Source organism: Lepisosteus oculatus, chromosome 16, assembly GCF_040954835.1.
Source record: "Lepisosteus oculatus isolate fLepOcu1 chromosome 16, fLepOcu1.hap2, whole genome shotgun sequence".
NCBI lineage: Eukaryota > Metazoa > Chordata > Actinopteri > Semionotiformes > Lepisosteidae > Lepisosteus > Lepisosteus oculatus.
The window spans coordinates 940,985-962,764 of record NC_090711.1 but is presented as its reverse complement, the minus strand read 5'-3'; the positions used below and the strand labels follow the sequence as shown (position 1 = coordinate 962,764).

The 21,780-nt window shown below is 44.9% G+C and overlaps 1 protein-coding gene and 1 long non-coding RNA gene across 23 annotated transcripts in view; one reads left to right on the top strand and one right to left on the bottom strand.

Moving 5' to 3' along the window:
• ptprt (protein tyrosine phosphatase receptor type T) overlaps positions 1-21,708 on the top strand; it is a 190,516-nt gene extending 168,808 nt beyond the window's left edge. For all 15 annotated transcript variants that reach the window (XM_069179631.1, XM_069179626.1, XM_015365125.2 and 12 more), the window contains 14 exons: positions 2,548-2,635; positions 5,625-5,701; positions 6,225-6,261; positions 6,734-6,831; positions 7,166-7,282; positions 8,767-8,921; positions 9,512-9,647; positions 11,427-11,576; positions 11,900-12,073; positions 12,739-12,870; positions 13,664-13,789; positions 16,168-16,331; positions 18,600-18,735; positions 19,647-21,708. In XM_069179631.1, coding sequence (XP_069035732.1) covers positions 2,548-2,635; positions 5,625-5,701; positions 6,225-6,261; positions 6,734-6,831; positions 7,166-7,282; positions 8,767-8,921; positions 9,512-9,647; positions 11,427-11,576; positions 11,900-12,073; positions 12,739-12,870; positions 13,664-13,789; positions 16,168-16,331; positions 18,600-18,735; positions 19,647-19,700 — 1,644 coding nt within the window. In that variant the 3' untranslated portion in view covers positions 19,701-21,708. The remainder of the gene's footprint in view (positions 1-2,547; positions 2,636-5,624; positions 5,702-6,224; positions 6,262-6,733; positions 6,832-7,165; positions 7,283-8,766; positions 8,922-9,511; positions 9,648-11,426; positions 11,577-11,899; positions 12,074-12,738; positions 12,871-13,663; positions 13,790-16,167; positions 16,332-18,599; positions 18,736-19,646) is intronic.
• The window catches only part of LOC107079611 (uncharacterized), a 161,054-nt gene continuing 153,018 nt past the window's right edge, over positions 13,745-21,780 (bottom strand). For 5 of the 8 annotated variants that reach the window (XR_011181779.1, XR_011181780.1, XR_011181778.1 and 2 more), the window contains 3 exons: positions 16,225-18,699; positions 14,107-14,153; positions 13,753-13,833 (listed from right to left, as the gene is read on the bottom strand). This is a non-coding gene — a long non-coding RNA (uncharacterized lncRNA). The other 3 variants (XR_001480563.2, XR_011181781.1, XR_011181783.1) reach the window with 3 other exon arrangements.

Sequence of the window (21,780 nt, the reverse complement as noted above, 5' to 3'; positions counted from 1 at the left end):
TCCTCTTCCTCCCAGGGGAGAGCCTCCTCCTGCTTCATCCTCGCTGGGCCCGGGAGCGACGCTGGGGCTCCGAGTGGGCGGCTTGTTTTCTCCGTTTTTCCACTGATTATTAATTGCTAACAAAAAAAAAACGGCTTTGAGATGAAAGAGATTCTGTTAAGGGCTTTTTGTTTTCCTTTTTGAATTTAAAGCTTTTTCCACTTCAACCTTTCGATTCTGATGACTTGGGAGTTTGAGGAGCCTAATTGCACATGGCGCCTCCGTCTTTTCCTGTCTCGTTCCGTAGTGGAAGCGATAAGTAAACGTTTCTCCTTTCTGAGGGTATCGATAGTGGAAATGTTGACAAGACCCAAGTTTGATGCCGCTTGCCGAGTGGGCGAATCCCCTGGTGGAGACATAATCAAAGTCGTGTTGAGCAGCACTTTGTCAGCAGCTCCTGCCATTTCCATGTCCAGCCAGTGCCATGTGCCATGACGAGTAACGAGTAGCCAGGGAATCCTTAAAAGAAGACTAATGGTCAAATAGCAATTATGCAACAAAGCTTGTTCATTTGGGAAGAACATCTAATGTCCTTCAGGCTGCCTTCTGCAGCCCACTATTCTGTATTGATGTATTGTACATGCAGACACAGCACTGTGGAAGAAAACAAACATCCGCTGTTCTTCAGCATTACAAAGAGAAAATTCCAAAACACAACACTAACCAGAGGCATTTCATTAGCCAACCTACAGAATAGGCACCACTTTTTGATCTAGGGGGGATACACAATGAGTCATTTGTATTTAAGGTTTCCTCCATCTTCTTCCTTTGATCATTATGTTCTCATGCTTCCTTTCAGCTCACAGCATGCCTGCTGCTATAAGATCTGCTTCCACAAACTCCTTTCCTCATTCTGGCTTTTATTTATCCCTCTTTTCTTTCATGATCATTTACAGGCTGCCCACACACATGGTGACTGCGTGCTCGGCACCGTGCTAAGCCTGGGACAGTTAACCTCTTTAATAAATTAAACAGTTAAAAGGAAGAGGATGATATAGGATTGTTTTTTCTTACATTCTTTGACTTTGCAGGGCTTAAACTTCTTTACTCTCCAGCATACCAATTAAAGCGCATACTGTGCCTGCACTCCTCTACTACAGCAGGGTCAGGAGAAAGCAGGAGCCCTTTCTTCAGCTCCAGATTTCTGCACCAGGATGATTGAATATCCTCCTGGGCCTAAGCTCTTAAGAGCTAGAGATTTCACCAGCCTGCTGTACCAGCTGCAAGACTGTCAGCCTTTTCAGAGCTTAGAATAAGCTTTGGTTGGTTGGCCGATTTATCATCTTGGCATCTGTCAGTCCAAGTATCGATCAGCCTATTGTGCTGTAGCTCTGCGATTTTTTTGTCGGCAAATACCGTTCTGTCCATCTGTCTTTCTTCACGAACGCATCTGCCTTTATTTATTCATAGAAAAAACTTGCTAAGGATTTAAAATATCTGCAAATGTGGAGTAAATCAGTTTTAAATCAGACTTTTTGCATCAAATCAACCTTATTAATGATCAGAAGTTGAAGTCTTCTCTGGGTACAGCTTGAATATCACTTTAGAGATTTCTGGTCAGAAGTAGATGCTGTGTAAAAGATCAGAGACCCTCTTGCTGGATTGGGATCTGTGAATGTAGTATTGGCAATGAATCCAGGATTCTTTAAAGGACAACTAAGGTTCAAGTAGACACCGCTGACAGATGTGCCCTGCTTTTTCTTCTTCTGAACTTGTACAATTAGAGTAGCAGGCATACTAAACCAATTCATAAAAGAGTGACACTTCAATAGTGTCAGCTGTCTTAACGTAGTGAATATAGAACGTAGTTCTGCCATTGCAGCAGTCTCCAGCTCCAGTCCTGGGGACGAGCAGCCCGGCTCTCTCTGACTTATAACAGCAGCTCTTTCAGGTGGTCAGGATTAAGCTGATCTGAAGGCACACGTAACTGTTGAAGGACTGGGGTTCCCCAGGACTGGCCTTTAGGGAGTGGGTCTGTTTCCCAGTTCCTCAGTGTTGGGCTGTGTGGTCTTAGAACATGACAGAGCTTGCCTTGTGGCTCTTGGACAGTGTCTCATGTCTACCTTACAGTATGTCTAGGCAGTTCTTCTTTGCATTAAAACTGCACATTGCCGAATGCCTTAGTATTCGTGAGTGCAGGTGTGCTGCTGAAAATAGCTGGAGATGTCAATCATCAAAGGAGAGGCAGTAACCAGTAACCTGAGCTGCAAGGATGTTGACCAGAAAGCCTGTTGGATGTATGAGGAAGGGATGTGGCTCAGCATGTTCTCGGTGGGTGTGCCTGTGATTCTCCTGCACTTAACATTTTGTTGAATTAGTCATTTAGCCTCCCAGTGTGCAGTGTTGACATAATACCTTCTATCATGTGCTGACCTACTGCAAATGGTTTTGTGTTTGTCTTGTTTAGCACTTAGATTGCAGAAATCACAGTGGTTCTCTTACAGGGGCTGTCCTGCATGTGTCTTCTTCAGCTGAAGGAGCTTTAGACTCTCTGTTTTGGCTCCGCAGGGCCTCGCCGAGGGACAGACGGCCCCCTGGGACACAGCAAAGAAAGATGAGAACCACAACAAGAACAGATATGGCAACATCATCGCCTGTGAGCACAGCCGCCTGACGCCTGGCTGGGGGGTGGGGTCAGGGGGCTCGTATGGAAGTTTTATCTTGTTCAAGTCCCTCTGTTACAAGATAATGTTCCTGCCACATGGAGATGGAAGTGTTGACTGTTATTGGAACGAAAAAAAATCACCTAGTGGTGACCAGGCAAATCAGTACCATTGAACAGAGTCCATTCAGAAGCACAGGGGTCAAGGCAGGCCTACACACTGGATAGGGACGCCTGTCCATGGTGTAACACACACAGAGACAACGGACAGACACACGTTAAGCAGGCAGCAGGTCATTAGAAGATGGGAGGAAACCAGAGTACCTGGAGAAAGGCCATAAGGACACCAGGAGAACACAGAAGATACCCCAGAGCTATACTATAAGAGCGCTGACCATCCTGCCCTCTGCTACCTGACTCTGTGATCTGTATTTTTGACGTTATGAAGGAAGGAAGGGAGATAAAAACAGCTGATGTATTGTGGATTTAGAGACATCTGTCCCATTGCATTCCTGGAGTGTTTTTGCACTCTGTGTAAACACAAAACCTCCCATATGGTCATTCATAATTCAGCAGACTCTGCTACCAAAATAAGCAACATTATTGGCCAACACTACCACATCAGAAGAACAGGAATCAGCTGCAGATTCCAGAGCTGCAGGCAGTGCACTGGATGTTTAAACCTCTCCTCTGGATTTATTTATAAGTTATTTCTGTTGTAGCTGTCGTACAAAGCGCCTGTCACTTTAGGTTTTCGTCTTCCTTCTGAAGCACCTGGAAGATCCTAAGAGCCTCCTTATCTCCTTTGAAAGTACATGTGCACAGCAATGTGCAGGGGAATTGTGAGAGCCCTGTAGTGTAGTTAATTTCTTCTGGGCTGTAAAAGGGTCCTCTAGCCAGCATTTACATGAACGTACAGCTGGAAATGTCTTTCATACAAGATGGCACTGCAATATCTGTGAGCTGAAGTTCTGACTCCCTGTGAGATAAACAGCAGCCATGCATGGTGACCTCTGTTTGAAACTCCCAGGCTCAGGACTGGAAAACTTGATTTGGGACAGGCAGCTCCAATCCCCCAGGAGAGTTCTGCATGTTATAGAAACTGTTCTCAAAACAGGTGACTTGACTTTTTACTGAAGTTAAGTTCAATTAGTTAACTGAAGTGAAGACCCGTGGAATTAAACTGTCAAAGAGCCTGCTGGTCTCCATGACAGAAACTACATCAGGTGGAGAAGCTCTCGAGTTCTTAATGTTGGATGATCATGGCCAGGTAATCACTAGTTTCCACCAAGAAGAATTCACTTGGGACTTAATTGTGGAGGTTGGCGCAGTCGGCTGTTCTGGTACACCACCTGTCTTAAACAGTTACGGAAATTCAATAGGAGTTAGAAAAGAAGCCAAAACAGTTAAATACAGGAGAAATTACATCTTTGTAAGCCAGGCTTTGATCCAGAGCAGGGCTGCCTGTGCATTCTTACTGCTGAGTGCAGGGGATGGGGTGGAGGACTCTCTGAGCTCCGAGAGCTGGGGCCTCAGCAGCCAGAAAGCATTCCAAGGGCCTTGTCAGAAGGGCTGGAGCCAGGTAAGGGATGCTTTACTCAGACCATCGCACCTCACTGTGATGATCGGCCTGGAGCTGCTCTTCGGCGAAGAAGAGAAACGTAGTGCTTTTACTTCCCAAAGCGATGCCTGCCCATGCCTGGGGGGCACTGCTCACGAGGGTCAGTGCCTCGATCTCCCAGTCAGAATTCAGGGCACAGCAGAAAAAGCCCGTTCGAGTTCTCAGCCACACCCCCACACCTGACAAAGGGGCGCGGGGCTCCAGGAGACCGAGGCGAAGAGGCTGGGGCTGATGCAAGAGGCACAGGAAGTTGACAATAGATTAGCTCTGTTTCGAAGCGCAAGCTTCCTCCCCTGACCAGCTCTTCACAATGCCTGGAGCTGCCAAACACTGGCAGAAGTGTCTGGGATCGGGAGTCACGATGGATGGGCGTGAGTGTGTTTGAGTGCAGTAGAACCAGCAGGCTAGGTAACCATTTACGATATATGCTTTCGTTTAGGGGTTCCGAATGCTGTTTTCTAAATGTGTAACAGACAAAAGATATTTACAGTACGTTCAAATTTCCATTAATAATGCATTCATGTTTGAGAGCAAAGGGATCTTAATTAACTTGTAACTAACCAGGAGGAGGCACCGATTTCTATCAGATTATTAACAATTTATTAATGATATGATATTAAGTTTATGAAGACTTTATATTCCATTTATAGATGGAATTTGCAGCCCCTAATCTAAAGTATTCCCAAATTAATTTCTTTTGGCTTTCATTAACTGCTTTTAACAAAGCTCTGAGGATAGGACAGTGTTGAAAAGCCCTCTGAAGAAAGGGATTTGTTTCAAAGCGTCTTAATGAGTGAATTAATAGGAAGCATGGAAGTCTGTTAGTTGAGTGTAACAGTTCAGTGAGAAAAATGAAGTAACTCTGCTGAGCAGAATCATGGTTGGGCTTTAGTGAGCACATCTCATCTAACTAGGAGGGCGGCAGCCATGCCTTTGCATTTCAGAAAGATGAAAGGAAATGTCACCCGCTGGCAGAGTGTGGAAGATTGATCCTTTTAAACATTACCTCATTACCAGGTCCCTTCCACTTTACAGCCCCAAATAACATACTCAATTACTGGGAGAGGAGAGGAGAGGGGACTGTGTATTAGTTTGTGTGTATTGAGCCTAATGGCTCATACACTCGTTGAAGAGGAACGTGACTGCAAATGCCATTAATTCAATCAAGCATTAAGACTAAGTGTGTTATATACTTACATAGCTCCTGGCAATCTGTGATGACTGTTCATGTATGAAATTACACCAGACCCATGCTTGTTTAGTGTGTGGAAACTAGCTCACAGAAAGCTTCATGGAAGACTCATGGAACCAGGGGTGCTGCTTGTGTCGGGATCTGAAGGTCTGTCCCTCTCTGTGTTTCAGATGACCACACTCGTGTCAGGCTGCAGCTGTTGGACGGAGACCTGCACTCGGATTACATCAACGCCAACTACATTGATGTGAGCATGCCCCTCCAGCCAGTCCTCTGTTTCCAGGAGCCAGTGTCCCTTCTCGGGACGCCTGGTCTTTCCATGGGCTTTTCACTGAAGCTACAGCACTGTGACTCAAAAGGAGAGTATCGTACACTAGTGTGAGAGCAGGACTGCAGTGCCTTGACAGATCAAAGACACTCAAAACACAGCAGCTCCTCTCTAGGCGACAGGAATGCTGCTTCAGTGTCGGGATACAAGAGAAAAACTTGAGACAGTTTGCCTAAGCAGTTTGATCCATTGTCCATTTTCCTCTTGAGAATGTTTCTCTCTTTGCGTGAGGTGCTGTTGTCTGTTCATGGCTTTCCTAAAAACAATACATTAAATAACCCTCTGGTTTTTCGAAGGCAGAATAGAAGAAATAAACAAGTTTACTGTAAACCACTTTTATGTAGGCAGGTCAAAGACAACATCTGCCTTTTAGGACAAAGACTAATGATCAGGAAGTAGTTTCACGTCAGTGTTTCTGTTCTCTTGTTGCTTTTCCTTTTAGGGTTATCACAGACCAAGACATTACATCGCTACACAAGGTAAATGGAAAAGGGGAGGGAGGGGCAGGGAAAAGAAAGCAATCAGAGGCATGATATTGCAGCCGCAGGGAAGCCCCGTTACCAGACCAGGTTTCACTTAGAGAGCTGTAGGCTCTGTCCGGCGGGGGGTCATTTATGACTCAGTGGAGCAGCGCTGGGCTCCGTGTCAGATATCGCACGATCCCAACGTGGTTCTCCTGCATCCGAACCACAAACCTGGAAGAGCACGGCGACGCCTCTCAGAACAGCACTGAGAGAGTTGTAATCAGAAACTCCAGGACACCAGGCTGTTTTAAAAGTAGATTTAATACTTTTTAGATGTGCCGTCTAGATGTAACTAACTGCACCTGGGTTTGTGCTTGCACATACCTTGTTTTGTATTGATGGAGACTGTTCCGAGATGCTTAGGTATGCAGGGCTCTGTATGAGAACACATTTCTGTTTCACACCGTTTCCTCTTTTGCTCTTTAAGGCCCCATGCAGGAAACTGTGAGAGACTTCTGGAGGATGATTTGGCAGGAGAACTCCAGCAGCATTGTCATGGTGACTAACCTGGTGGAGGTCGGCAGGGTAGGTTGGCTTTATGGGGGCAGCTCAATGGGGGCATCCCCCACTGTGGACGAGAGCTGCCTGGGGCTGTGTGATCGGCTGTTCAAGGAATGCTGGGACTTACTCCTCTGAGTTCGCAGAAACCAGCCATGGAATTGATGTGCATGTGATACAGTTCAGATAACTGCATGGACCCACTATTTAGAAGGTTTATTCATAAACATCCCTATCTAATATACAAATTAAAGCACTAAGTGTGCCTACCTTTGTTACAGAAATCAGATTTTGTCTTGTCAATAACCAGTTGTACTTGTCAGATATCCTCTAGAAGTATACATTCATCTCTCCTGCACAGGTCAAGTGTGTCAGATACTGGCCAGATGACACAGAGGTCTATGGTGATATTAAAGTGGCTCTCATCGAGACTGAGCCCCTGGCAGAGTATGTGATTCGAACCTTCACTGTGCAGAAGGTAAGATCCTGTGTGTTGAGCAGGCGGCAGGGAACAGACCAGGTCCAGGGACGAGGGAGAAGGAACATTTCCACTCATTGGTTACTGTGCAAGATAAAGATGCAGTACAGTGGCGTGCACTCTTGGAGCCTTAAAGAAAGTGATTCATATGTACAGTAATGCCTTCTGTGCCATGCATGATGTTTTGCAATGATCATAAAACATTTAAACATCTGAATTGAGAAGTTCTCTTAATGGGCTTACAGATCATAAACACAGGTATCATTCTGGATGACAGTGAAAGAAACCAGTCATTTTTCTTGTCATAGCTACTTGAACGTTATGTGTCTTCCGCTCCAATGAGCTGGTTTTCTAACCCACGTCAGAACTGTAGTGAGTGGTCATATAGGGATATGTAAGAAAAAACAAAGGTAAAAAGATATCACAGAAGGTGTTATTTTCAAATATCATATTTCATTTGGAAATTAAATTTCATTTCATTTGGCTAAGTTGGAGTTTTACTGTAGGTATTTATTTCTATATATAACATTTAATTAGGGTGCATCCTACAATCTATTAATTATGAACACGGGTGACTCACTCCCAACACATTAACGATTTCCATTTTGTCTCAAGAGTCCACATATCCTGTAAATTAGGTGTTTTCTCCAATTCTGCACCGCTCTCCTGACCCTTCACCTCATTGCACAGCAGCTGCATGAGGTCTAATTAAATCTGAAACCCCCATTATACAGCACAACAGATCGACTCGGTTATAGCATTCGAAACTGAGGAATTGGGGAGGCGTAACCTCTGGAGTGTGCTGTGTGGACATATCCATACATTGAAAAATAAAACATGGACCCAAAAGTAATATTAAAGAGTGCTCAGGTACAAGGATTTACAGCTAGAGGGATGTTGCATTTCATCTGTAGTGAATTTGTTCCAAAAGATAAGCAGAAATACTTCTCCAGCTGAACAAGCACTTTACTCAATCATACAGCTCTCAGTTACTGTACTGTCATCCACACAAAACCATAAATCTGTAGGAAATTATTTTACAGTTCCTTGGCATATCAGCAGAGACAGGAGGGATTACATTTCAGAACCCCAAATTGCAATTAAGGAGTTACTGTGAGAGAGTGAAGTGGCTGGTAGCACTGGGAGAAGCTCTCAGTTAATGGTGGCACTTCTCCAAGCGGCTGCTTTACAGTCTTATTCCTGACGTGCTCAAAAGGTAGTTTACACACAGAGTCCGTATGCCGCTTTCAGGCAGTATCATAAAGGAAACAGATAATTGTCATTGCACCTGTTTGAAAATGGAGGGATGTTTTCCACTCTGTTGAAACCTTTATGATGTGTATTACTGACTTCCGATATTGATTACATTTTCTAACAATTTCTAACAAGTCGAGCGCGTTTTTCCTGGGCGATAAGCAGGTGAATCCTGCTGGATCGTGCCGACTGCCCCTTCTTCACGACCACATTTTCCCCTCCCTTTCCAGAAGGGGCACCATGAAATCCGAGAGATCCGCCAGTTCCACTTCACCAGCTGGCCGGACCACGGAGTGCCCTGCTACGCCACCGGCCTGCTGGGCTTCGTGCGGCAGGTCAAGTTCCTCAACCCGCCTGGCGCCGGCCCCATCGTGGCGCACTGCAGGTAGGGGGGGGGCGGGGGGCCAGGCTGGAGAGCCCTGCGGAAGGGTCCAGCTGCGCTGGAGATGGGAGACGAATTGCAGGAAAAGGCGATTAGATGTCAGTTTTAATCAAAATCAAAACTTTTTGTTTTGGGTGGATGGGGGGAGTAAGGTGGAGGGGTTTTCATAAGCAAATTAGAGCTGCAGACAGTTGTTCCTTTTCTTCCATTCAGACGAAATATCTGAGTTCGTAAACCCTCAAGTCAAAGACTGATTACATACTGTAGGTCTCTGATCTTTACCCTTTAATAGGACAGTATTATTTCACAGATGTTCTCCCTCTTTTAAGAGGGGTCTATACAAGTATTCATAAATGAAAGCAGAGGTATCTGGAAAACCGTGGACTTGGTGAATGTGGGTGGAGATGCTGTTCTCCATTCCTCATCTCGCACCTCTGAGCTTCGTCCTACGCCCTGACGTTTCTGACATTTCGAGGGGCAGTAACACACAGTCCCCGAGTCAGACCGCAAGCACGCAGCTTGCTGTGAGCCACTGACTTGTGACTGGCGGATTCCTCTCGGTCATTCCTGACTCCCAGATCTTCTGTTCCCAGCGCCGGAGCCGGCAGGACAGGCTGCTTCATCGCAGTTGACATTATGCTAGACATGGCCGAGAACGAAGGGGTGGTGGACATTTTCAACTGCATCCGCGAGCTGAGGTCGCAGAGGGTCAACATGGTCCAGACCGAGGTGGGTGAGCTGGGCGTGGGCTGTCCCACACACAGCTCTCGCGCACAAGGAAACCTGAGCTGCTGGTCATTCAGAACCTGAAGGTTTCTTGAGGCTAAGACAGACTGCATCAGAGGAGCGCAGCTGTTGTGCATTTTAAGTTTGAAAAGCAGCAAAGAGAAAATATATATTTTTTGCTACTATTTTGTTATTCTTTATTATACTGTTATTACTTCTGGTTCTGTTGCATGAACTAGAGGTATGAATGGAATGAAATCTAAATAAACATTCTTTCAGGATATTTAAATCAGAATTTCACCACCACAATTGGTGGGGCTCTTGAGAGCCAATAACACACAGTCTCCTGCCTTTCTGGAGCCTCACAGCTCCGGCAGTGTGTCAGACGGAGCTCCTTGTTAGCGCCTCGCGGCTGCCCTCCGTTCTGTCCGCGGCTCAGCAATGAAATTCACACAGCGTGACAGTTCACAGCAGTCAGCAACACACACGCGTGCCTGCTCAGCCCAAATTAAGAGCAAGGGCTGGGTAGTCAAATTCCAGTGGCATTTATAAGCATGTTTTCTTTGGGGTGCTCTCGTGCCTGTGGGAATCTATTTTACCCTCCTGTGCCTGGGAGTGACACAGCAACAGTGAATCTGCCAGGAAGACAGACACTCGAGTGATGGTTGCTGCAACCTCACACTGCCATGCAGATGGAACGGCTCCTCAAGTAGTGAAAAGATTTAAGAGGTGACATTGGTAAATGAGCTTGTAACAGTGTTTAATTCCTAAAGGGCTGGAAATAATGTGTATATATGTTTCTTGTCTGCATGAAAAGGAAGTAAGGTTTTGCATTCAAAATCACAATACAGTATGCGTCAGAGTGTGACCCTGATCTGCACTACACAGGAAAAGAGATCTCAAAACAGAGGCAGCGCTGTACTCTGCATTGAGGTTGTTGAGTTATAGGGCACTGTGTCTCGGGCAGATGCACAGTTACAAAAATAATCCTTTGCAAAACAACCAAAAGCAATTAATCCTTTAAAAGGCTTTTAAAATACAGAAGAGCACAGTGAAGGTAATGGATAGGGGAGGTCAGTGTTAGATGGGTTTAATTCACTGCGGATCAAAGAGCTGCAATTAACATTCAAAACCTTAAGCCTACGGCATTGTTAGGAGAAATATGTGAAAATCTATTTCAGCATGATGGCCAGCTTTTGAGATTATATCACGCCAGTTACCTGCATTATAGAATGCATTTTGTGATAGCTTTTTTTCTGCCTTTAGCCTCTGTCATCTAAAACATCAAGTTATTTCTATGCAGAGATGGAAGCCTTATCACAGGTCATTTTGTGTTTAATGTAATTATATATATATTGCAACTAAATGGTAATATTTCACTAAAGGATGTGATGAAAACCTGCCTGACAATAATTTTATTTATCTTCACATTCTGTGAATTCTGTGAAGCTGTACAGAAGGGGTGAAATAAGTGAACCCCGCATTCGCAGTTCCTCACAGGGCAGGGCAGGGCAGGGCAGATGTCTCCTTGTGGAGTGGGCATTGCAGGACATAGACGTGTTACATCCATGCACTTTTGGGTGATATTAAAAGGGTTCAATAATTGTGTAATTAAGGAATCTGCAGAATTGATTTTACACAACAGTGTATCTGTGCTGTTGGAGATCTGGACCCAGCTGCCCAGCCCCGTTTCAAAAACGCAAGTAAAACAAGTAAACAGCTAGATGAAACCCTCCAATCATATTGAGTGGCTACAGAGTGGCTGTGCTTTGGTTTTTGCAGGAACAGTATGTATTTGTCCACGATGCCATTCTGGAGGCCTGTCTGTGTGGAAACACTGCTATCCCCGTCTGTGAGTTCAGAGCCATATACTACAACATCAGCAGGCTGGACCCCCAGACCAACTCCAGTCAAATCAAGGATGAGTTCCAGGTAGGAGAAGCTCTGCTGAGCAGCGGACCTGCTGGCCCTGCTTCCCTGGGTCCACTCTGCAGTTCACAAATTTCTGCAGCATTCCCTGGATCAAACCAGGAAGCTTGTTGATCTCTGTCTGCTGTAATTCCTCTCGCATTCTAACTGCAGAGGGAGAGGGCCATCGCCCCCTCTGGGTCACCAAAACCTCCATTTGATCTGGCAAGAAAATGACCGCGAGAGTGAATGGATGACAAATATTGTTCTAACTGACCTGGGAGGGTGGGGGTGGGGTAAATCCTTTCAGTGATATAGCATGGCCTTCCCTCCCCTGCTGCCCGCAGACCCTGAACATCGTGACCCCGCGCGTGCGCCCCGAGGACTGCAGCGTGGGGCTGCTGCCCCGCAACCACGACAAGAACCGCAGCCTGGACGTCCTGCCCCTGGACCGCTGCCTGCCCTTCCTCATCTCCGTCGACGGGGAGTCCAGCAACTACATCAACGCCGCGCTCATGGACGTAAGGATCGGGTCGGGTCGGCTCGCGGGCGCCAGACCCTGCAGGGCTCATGAGTCCTCCGGTCACCAGTAGCGAAACGGCTGCATCACGCAGACCTTGACGTGAGCCGGGAGCAGTTTCGACAGGGCGGTCGAGCAGCCTGTCGCAGAGGCCGCTCTGCTGCGGGTCTCGTGGTACAGACGTGCCTCTGCAGTAAGCTTGTCTCGCTGTACCAGCTCTTTGACGTGAGAACCAGAACACAGCTCTGGAGACCCCTGGTGAACCGGTGCAGTAAAATATACAGCACAAGGCCCACCTGTGTCAAAGTGTCAAAGCGTCTGCCTGATCAGACTGGAGCTTGGGGAGGGGTAGATTCATGCACTCTTCTCCGACAGCGGAGCGGGTGGAGACATTGCAGGGAAGTTTTTATTTGGAAAATTACGTGCGCACGCACACATAAGCAATATACATAATGTATAAAAAGAAACACGTCAACCATCATGAACATCCTGCAGCTACTGGGCTACATCTGAATTGTCTGTCTATCTGATAAAACACAAGGGCACTTCTCCACCAGTTTTGGTGCCTGTCCCGTTTTTCCGTCGAGGAGTGTATTTCACGTGTCGTTTTATGTTGCTTGTACTGTAACACGCAGGGCGGTGAACTGCTCTCTCCTTCATTCCCAGAGTCACAAACAGCCCGCCGCCTTCATTGTCACGCAGCACCCCCTGCCCAACACGGTGGCCGATTTCTGGAGGCTGGTGTTCGACTACAACTGCTCCTCCATCGTGATGCTCAATGAGATGGATGCTGCCCAGGTGCGACCCACAGAGCAGCCAGGGGGTGGGCTTCACTTCAGCCTGAGCTGGGGGGGGCTCACAGCCTGCGTCTTCCTTGGGATTATCTACTTTTACATCTCCTTCATTCTTCATTCCATGTCCCCGGCAGATTAGAATTATTGCTCCTCTCTTTGTCTGCAGTTTTAGATCAAACAAGCCTACGAAAGCCCTGAAATAGCTGCCAAATTACAAAAGCCTAATTCACATCAGTACAATGCTCTTTTCATTTGAGGTTGTTGAACATGATTTGCTTAAAAAAAAAATCACATCCAGGATTTTACCCTAAAGAGTACTTTTCCGTGATTTTCAGTAACGGCTCTCAATTAAGTCCATTTTGTTATTTTTAATTTAGAATCACAATTGTTTTGTTTTTCAGACTTGCGATTCTGGAGGTTTATTTGCTGCCAAAATAAATTATGTTCACGTGGGGAGCTGTGTGTTGGCTCACAAGGAGAAACATCATTCCAGCTGCGGAGCCTTCTTCACCGAGGAAGGCTCTATGGCCCAAACTTTGTTTCTCCATTTTATTTTTGTACCAACCGTGGAATTAACGTTAACGTTTTCCAAAATAAATGATTGCAATTATATTCCATTGGATTAAAACAACAAAAAATTGGATCAGAAGTTACAGTTGGTAAGCACTGCGTATCCTGTGCTGACACAGCGCCGCGCCTCTCGGGGTTTGTGGACCAAGGTCGGGCAGCCGTGTGAACGCAGGTGTGCGTGGTCGGGTTGCCCTGACAACGGCGCTGCCATGTTTGGCTCTCTACAGCTGTGCATGCAGTACTGGCCAGAGAAGAGCTCCTGCTGCTACGGCCCTGTCCAGGTCGAGTTCATCTCTGCGGACATCGACGACGACGTCATCAACAGGATCTTCAGGATCTGCAACATGGCCCGGGTAAGTAACTGCAGATCCCTGCTGCTTTCTGAGTGGCTGGGTAGCTGTGACACACAACACATCCAGTCAATAACTCGTGCATCCCAACCCCACGCACGCATGCACGAAAACACTCCTGTTGTAAGCTGGGCCTTGGAGACCTCCCTCCAGTAAGCATGCGGAACTGCTTTTAAGTTGCTCTGTATATTACACAGTATATTAAACCCTTCCTCATTTAAAAAATGTAGGACAGAGGAATCTTCTGAGCACATTCATAAAGCAGTTTACTATGCAAAAGAAATGATCTGGTGTTGGTTAGATTATTAGAAGAGCAGTACCTGGTTCTGGCCCCCTTTATCTGTGCAGAAGCCAGCTCGGTGTCTGGCTGGAACAGAGAAGAGTGTGTGAAAATGATGAATGTCTATAACACAGATTTTACAGCTGTATGCTGACCTGGAACAGAGCTATTTCCTACAGCAGAGTTCAGGTCTGGCAAAAACCAGACCAGGTAGGGTCATTAAACGGTGCAGGCATTCCCAGCTGGGAAATGCTGAGTGAAATGGACAGAGCAAGTGGAAAAAAAAACCAAAGTGATGAGTGTTTGTGCTCAGGGCCTTGTGCTAAACCTTTTAAAAGTGTGGAGGACCTCAGAAAGTATCTTGCCTACACAGCTGTCTCCAGCCTCTCTCCCTAACTGGTGTTGACAAGCCAGATTTCCCCCCACCGCGCTGGGGAGGTGCTCTGGAGGGGAGTTAAATGCTGTGGGCTCACCAATGTACCATGAAATCGGTCCATCAGCGTAGTGATGAGCGCGTGAAACAGGCCCATGTAAAACACCAGCCATCTTCTGCTGCCTCTGGCGTTTAACCCCTATATCTCTGTCTCTAGTCCTAGTCCTGCTTATTTAAGGAAAACCCCGACAAGATCTAAGATCTCTGCTAGAAAGCCGAACTGGGTATGTGTCTGCTGGGTTCTTAAGTGATGCTTAAATGTGTCATGCTGCACCATGGCTGCCTGTAAAAAAAAAACAAGTTTTCCTTTGTTGTTGTACTAAGAATGCTCTAGGAAAAAAAAATCATTATCAGAAGATGAACTTGAAAGGTTGCTTGTTTAGATTGTCTCATAAGGGTTTTTTTATTCAAGACCTATGAAAGATTTTTTTCATTTTCATTTCAGTTTCAGCAACAGCATTGTAATGTAAAACACGGAGCTTTGTTCGTTTTGTTTTTACTGCATTTGCAAAAGCCTACCACTTTGTTCTGCTGAAAAGAAAAAAAATGCAATCAGACAGTTGTCTACCAGACAAAGGCTTTCAGAATGTAAATGACACCCCAGAACATCAAGAGAAAGTGACCCACTGCTCTGTCGAGATATGTCGGTTTGAGAACAGCTTTATGGCTCCATGTCTCTGCACTCACGTCTCCAGAGTCCAAATTAACTGGCCTGAAAACCCCAAATGCATCTTTGCACAAAGGGTTGTAGGAGTAGGGAACAAACTGCCCAGGCTTGAAGCTGTGGGTTAAGAAAAATGTCTAGATGTAAAATGTCGATCAATTACTAGTAACAAAATGAGCAAGGCCAGTCCACTTGCCTCCTCATTTGTAACCTTGTGTTCTTCTTTTTATTTCCTAGTGAACACCAGCTCAGAGGGCATCACAATGAGCCTTGTTTACCATTGCTAGGGGAGGAAAAAAAGAGGACAGTAAAAATAAATGCATGAAGTTTAAAAAGAAGATACAGAACTCATTTCAGACTACTTTCAAAATGATTGCCTTTTAAAATGGGGGGGAAAAAAAAGTTCTGTATTGATTCTGAGGGCTGTCATTGTGTCGTCCTTTAGCCTCGAGGACTAAATTGCTTTTAAAGGTTATTCCAGGGAAGTGTCATAACAGTCGCTTTCCTGCCTGCTTATGGAGGGGTGTTAATGCTGTGCAGTCAGGTTAGTGGGGCTGTGCTTCATGCTGCCGCAGGGGTCAGGCCATGCACTTCAGCCTTCCTCGTCCAGCATGTGCATCCGCCACACTACCCTCTAATTAAAGCACTTAACGCAAGCCGTGATGAGTGGGGCTGGCATTCTGGAAGGGGCACTGCAACAGGGGGACTTCACTCCATTTGATACAGAGCAAGCACACACAGCATTGAGCTTCTGTGTTTACTGAGATGGGCGATGAGAGGCGCCAGCACACTGGGGGTGTTGTCCATTTCATCTAGAGCAAAGTGAACAGATACTTTCCCATGCTTCTCAATAGGAAAAAAAAACTTGTTCCTATTTGGCAAGTATTTGATCTCGGAGGCGTAAGTGTGTTCCGTGGGGCACTGTGACGAGACGGCACTCGGCACACTGGAGCCTGTTTCCCGTCGTTGACGAAAGCCGTGCGCGTCTGTGTTGGTGTCCGCAGCCCCAGGACGGCTACCGCTTGGTGCAGCACTTCCAGTTCATCGGCTGGCCGGCTTACCGCGACACGCCGCTGTCCAAGCGCTCCATCCTGCAGCTGGTCCGGCGCCTCGCCAAGTGGCAGGAGCAGTACGACGGAGGGGATGGGCGGACCGTGGTGCACTGCCTGTGAGCTCCTTCGCCGCCTTCTCGGTGCAGCTCAGACAGAGAGGCTGGGCAGCAAGTCCCCAGCACCGTGGCGGAGCACAGATTCAAGTGCAGACAAGCAGAGTTACTTAGGCAGTTCTCATAATATTGTCCTTGAAGGGCTAGTTTAAGTGCAAGCAGCAAACTCTTATTTTTCCTTGAGTTGCATTTAAAAAAAATATCCATTCTCACCTGCTGTAGGATTATCACTGATAAAGCCTTCTGTCATTACTTCTCATTAATGCTCAGAAAACGAAGACTGATGTTACAATTCGCCGGCTCTGCAACGCAATGCCTTTTCCTTTCTGGAATTGCACAGAACGCATTCAGCTAAAATAAATGAAGCTTAAAATGAGAAAGACCATTGCTGCAAAATGCACAGTGTAATCTGATTTCAAGAAACAGCCCCAGTAATAATACATGGCTGATTAGTGCTTAGTGCAATTATATGCACAAAATGCAAAACAAAACTTCCTGTGCACAAGTGACTCCAATCCAATCGCTTTCCTGTTTACCTCAGACTCTGCTGGTCTGTCTTTTGTTTTCATGCATTTTTTTTTTGTCAAAAAGCAGAACTCTGCATTTTGACACACACGAAGCGTAGCAGCATACTCTGGCTCTCTCTCTCTAACACAAAAATACAGACTGTTCTGTAATATAATACACATAAATGAGCATTCTAGGGGAATACTGTACAACACCAACGGTGCTTAAGATATCAATTGTCAGATTGGTTACCTCAGCTCCTGGCCCTGATACTCTGCTCCCTAGCATTGAAGATTTACAACAGCAGAGTTCTCCAGAAAGAACACATTTTAATATTGCAGTGGTTTCCAAAGTGCAAAGCCGATAGATTTTATTTACATATTGTGTATCTGCAGAACTCCAGTGCCAGGAGAAAGACTATCTTGGTCAGTCTACCGATGAAGGCATTCCTAAGTAACCAGTTTAGTAAGGAGACACTATGAATCAAGGGAGGAAAAAAAGATGAAATAAAATCAATAAGAAAGCAGAACATTTTTTTTTACCTCTAACGAGAAAATGAAGCTTTTTTTTACTGCAGAATATGAATGCAGTTAGGAGTTAAAATGATTTCTCTACTCCACTTGGCTTAGAAGTCACTGTTCTAGGGGCTTTTGTACTGCATTTTAAGTTAGTTCGTGTCTGAGACAGTTTATGAGTGTAATGATGATCTAGGAACAGGAGAGTAAATGCAAAACCAACTGAAGGAATAGTGGAGTGTGCCAGAAAGAGTAGGGGTGACTGAACTTGGGGAGGGCTGTGGCAGAAAGCAGGGGGCGTGGCAGTAGTAGTGGAGAATTTTTTTTTTTTTAGGGTTCAGCAGCAAACAATTTACAATTAAGAGTTTAAGGGTTTATGAATAGCAGCATCAGAAGTGATTTGAAAGCAATCTCGTGGTTTTTGGGCACCATGTGCATTATATCCTGGAGTAGATTTTCTTTCTTGTTTTTTCAATTAGCACTCGATTAGGCTCTGCTGTTATGTGCCTAAGATCATTAAAGCTTTATTGTCTGCAGTCTGCACAGCCATGTGGGATGAGATTGATTCTCAACCTCACTCTGGGGACCTGTTTTACTTTTGGATCTTATTCCAAAAGGTCCTTAATTGCTTAATTAAACGTAAAACGTACCATCAGACTTGATGAAATATCTAAGGACAAGTGCTGAGCAGGAAGTTGTTGAACTGTGCATAAGAGAGCAGTCCTGTGCAAGTGTAGATTAACTAAACATTTTAATTTCCCCAAAACTAAAATGCATACTCCATTGAACCTTAGTGCATGTTTTCTAATCTGTTCTGTCTGACCAAAAAGTTTGATGCTTGAAGCAGGATTACTCCTTTTTGGTTTTTTTAAGCGTTTTAATCAGATCTGACACCTGTTGATTGTGTTCTCAGTGTGCCAGAGTGTCAAAGAATTGATACTGTTAATTCTCTCTTTATTAGTTTAAATCCTAAAAGGTCAACATCATTAATGGTTTTATTTATGCACCCTGGGAAAGAGAGGCCTGTCCTTGTGGCCTTTGGGTGTACTCTATCGTCTGCTTTTTGTACACAGTTATCAGGTGAAATTATACTTACTTCACAAGAGTCTTAATGCACTGTGGCAGTGTTGTTCATTTTTAAGAGTCGAAATGTATAGTAGCTTAAAAAGCTGACCAGCTTTCTCAACGCTGAAGAGCAACACTGCCTGCTGTAAGGTAACGTGTGCCTGGTCCCTCCCTCTGTGTGCAGGACGGGTGGCGGCCGCAGTGGGACTTTCTGTGCCATCTGCAGTATCAGCGAGATGATCCAGCAGCAGAACATCGTGGACGTGTTCCACACTGTCAAGACCCTGCGGAACAACAAGGCCAACATGGTGGAGACCATGGTAAGTGCCACTCCCACGTGTACACGCCCCCTGTCTGATTGGCTTCCCTGGTAGCGTTATGCCTGCAGGGTAAATCGCAATCCCCTACATCCAGCCCCACATGAGACAATGCTTTAGAGGTGAGGTGAACATGTGGATATTAACGGTGAGGTAGTTTAGGCCCAAGGGAGGAAGAGCAACATCTAACTGGGTCTATGTAGGAGCTTTAATGAATGTAAATCAAGTCTTATCAGTTTTTAATTCAATCTAATTCAATCAAATTAAAACCATATCTCATCTGTTCAAAAGCTTAGCCGCTCCAGTGATCTTGTTGCTCACACAGTATAGAGAAAGCTACACGCAACTGTATTTAAAATAAACAGCAGTAATCCACATGAGCAATTGGCTTTACAGCTATGCAGTATTTTTAATCCCCCAAACAATAAACATGATTCAAGCATTATATTTATTTACTTGTCAGTGAACCTTATATTGCTCTGTTCCTCACAAAACCACTAAAAATAACTTCAGTTTCTGCATCATTAATCTTGCATTTTGTTTCTTGCTACACTGTAATAATGCAATCTGAGAGATCTCCTGCGATGTGCTCATTTTCTCCACCATCCAGCTCATAAGGCTTGTGCCTGTTAGTTGTGTGTGCAAGTAGAGGATGTTCTAATGAGCACAGAGATCATGCAATTATCTCCTCACCCGTCAGCAAATCTACAGCTAGTGCAGGATCTAACCCAGACATTACTCTAGTGCTGCCACCCACCAAATATGGGATATCAGCACACAAAATGCTTTCAAATGAGTCCTTATCAGCTATATTAATAACCCACTTTTAAAATGTGATTTGCTGCTAGTTTTGAAAATGAAAATCTGTTAGTACATGTCATGAAGTTTGTCTTGCTTGTTTTTTTATATTACAGGAGCAGTACAAGTTCTGCTACGAAGTTGCTCTGGAGACCCTGAGTTCTTTCTAGGAGTTCACCCTTTTGGGCAGATGTGTTTGCAGAATGAAGAACTGGGCTTCGCAGTCGGACTGCGGAAGGACAGGGGACAGCACACGAGCTGCCAAGAAGAACAGAGTTACTCAGCTGAAGAAACACTCAAGGCTGACAAACTTGAGCGCTGCAGTCAGCTGCTGTACTGGAAGGCTAAAGCCCTCTTACAACTGCAAAAGGACAAATACACAATTGTTAATACACTATACTTTTCCCTTGATTACATTCAGTGTCCAGCATCAATGTGTTTATCCCTGGGCCAAGAGGTGATCTTGTACAGTAATTTCCTTTTTAGGTATATGCTTTGAATGTTATCCCATCAGTGTAATCGCCGTGCTAGAAAGACTGGAGACTTGAGCACAAGCGATCGACTTTTCCTTTTCTGGTCTTTGCAGCTCACTTTAACAAACCTGAAATTTAACCTTTAATTAAAAGAAACTAAGTAAAAAGATGATACAGTATACATATTTTTATCTGTACTTTCTATATTCTGGGTTCTATGGTTCCTGCAACATCAGTCAGAATCAATACAAACACATGCGCTATTCTGTTCGTGACCATTTCTTGGGAGGCTGAACCTGTGTCTGTTTAGTTATTCATAGCTCTCGTTGTGTTGTTACTCCTGTACCGTGCAGACAATCAACAACTTCTAGAAAGCCTGTGGTAGTCCCGTTCCTGACTTTGAAACCTGCTTGGCATCAGTGAGGAGGGTGCAGACGACTCGTCTCGATCACCGACTCAGCTTGGACTTTGTAGGTTCTGAGCTGAGTTGAGCACAGCGCCATCTCCCCTATTTCAGTCTCCTTTCCCAACTCCTGCTTGTTGCTGCATATGCACTTTAAGTTGTCAAAATGCCTCCTTTACCTCATTGTGTGAGCAAGTCTACAAATCCTCTTTTTTTGCTTTATTTAATAAATTGTGCCATACTGGTTTTTTCTTTGTTTACTTATTCAAAAGCTCAACTTATACGTACAAAACAAAATGAACCAGCTTCTTTCAGGAAAAGAAGTGCGATGACGATGGGTTAGATGCCGAATTATCTGCTGTATTTGTATTCAAAAGCGTATTCAACAGTCTGCAGACTGTGCTACATTATGATTAAGTTCAGTAGATTTTCCTGTTTGAAGATGTGCAGTGGTTTAACATAAGAAAGGAAGGAAAAGCATCCACAGGCCTGAGGATGTCTCCTCAAAGAATGACCTGTCTGCCTGATGAGGGCCTGCGTTTTACTCCTTTCCTGTTGTTCACAGCGCCCAACACCAGCAACAGGACATCTACAGAAGCCAGCTCCTGAAACGCCACTGAGCAAAGACCAGAGCGATTCTGGGCCATTTCATGAAACACAACACTAAAGTTATACTGCCTGGTGTAGCAGACAGAGACATGGTTAAAAAAAAATCAATTGGGCAGGAACTTCCAGTTCTGTGTTAGCCATTAAGATCACCCATTCTTGTTGAACTAACGCAAGGATGAGAATAATGTTTCATGCAAGAACTTAAAGGTTTTCAGACAGTCTGAATGGGATTTGGCTTGTAACAATCCTTAACATATACTAATGATTCACCTGCATCTGACGATGCGCTGCTTTGGCAATTATCAGTTGTGTATTTTATGCAGGTTAAAAGCAGGGTTACAGTAGGTCATGACAGACTACAATTGGGGAAAAAAAACACTGTGAGGTTCTATTCCATTAAACAAAAAATAGTGTTGAAACTTAATGTGAGTGCAATTTCTTATTTCTATTATAATTTTCTTTGTTTGGGGGTTTTACATACTTCAGCCTTTATCATGCGTTTTTCTCCTATGTGTTTAATTAATGTAAGGTATTTTTACTTTTTTTGAAATTGTCTTACTAGCAACGTGATACTTAGAACTGGTGATTGACATTGGCTGTTTTATTGTCTGAACTGTGGTAACTCCAATAACAGGACCAAAATGTTGAACAATGAATCTTTCCAGCTTTTGTAAATAAAACACTGCAAAACCACCACTGTGTATAGTATCTGGACCCTTTGTTTTCATTATTGAACTCCAGTCATAGGGAGTTTGGGTTATGTTC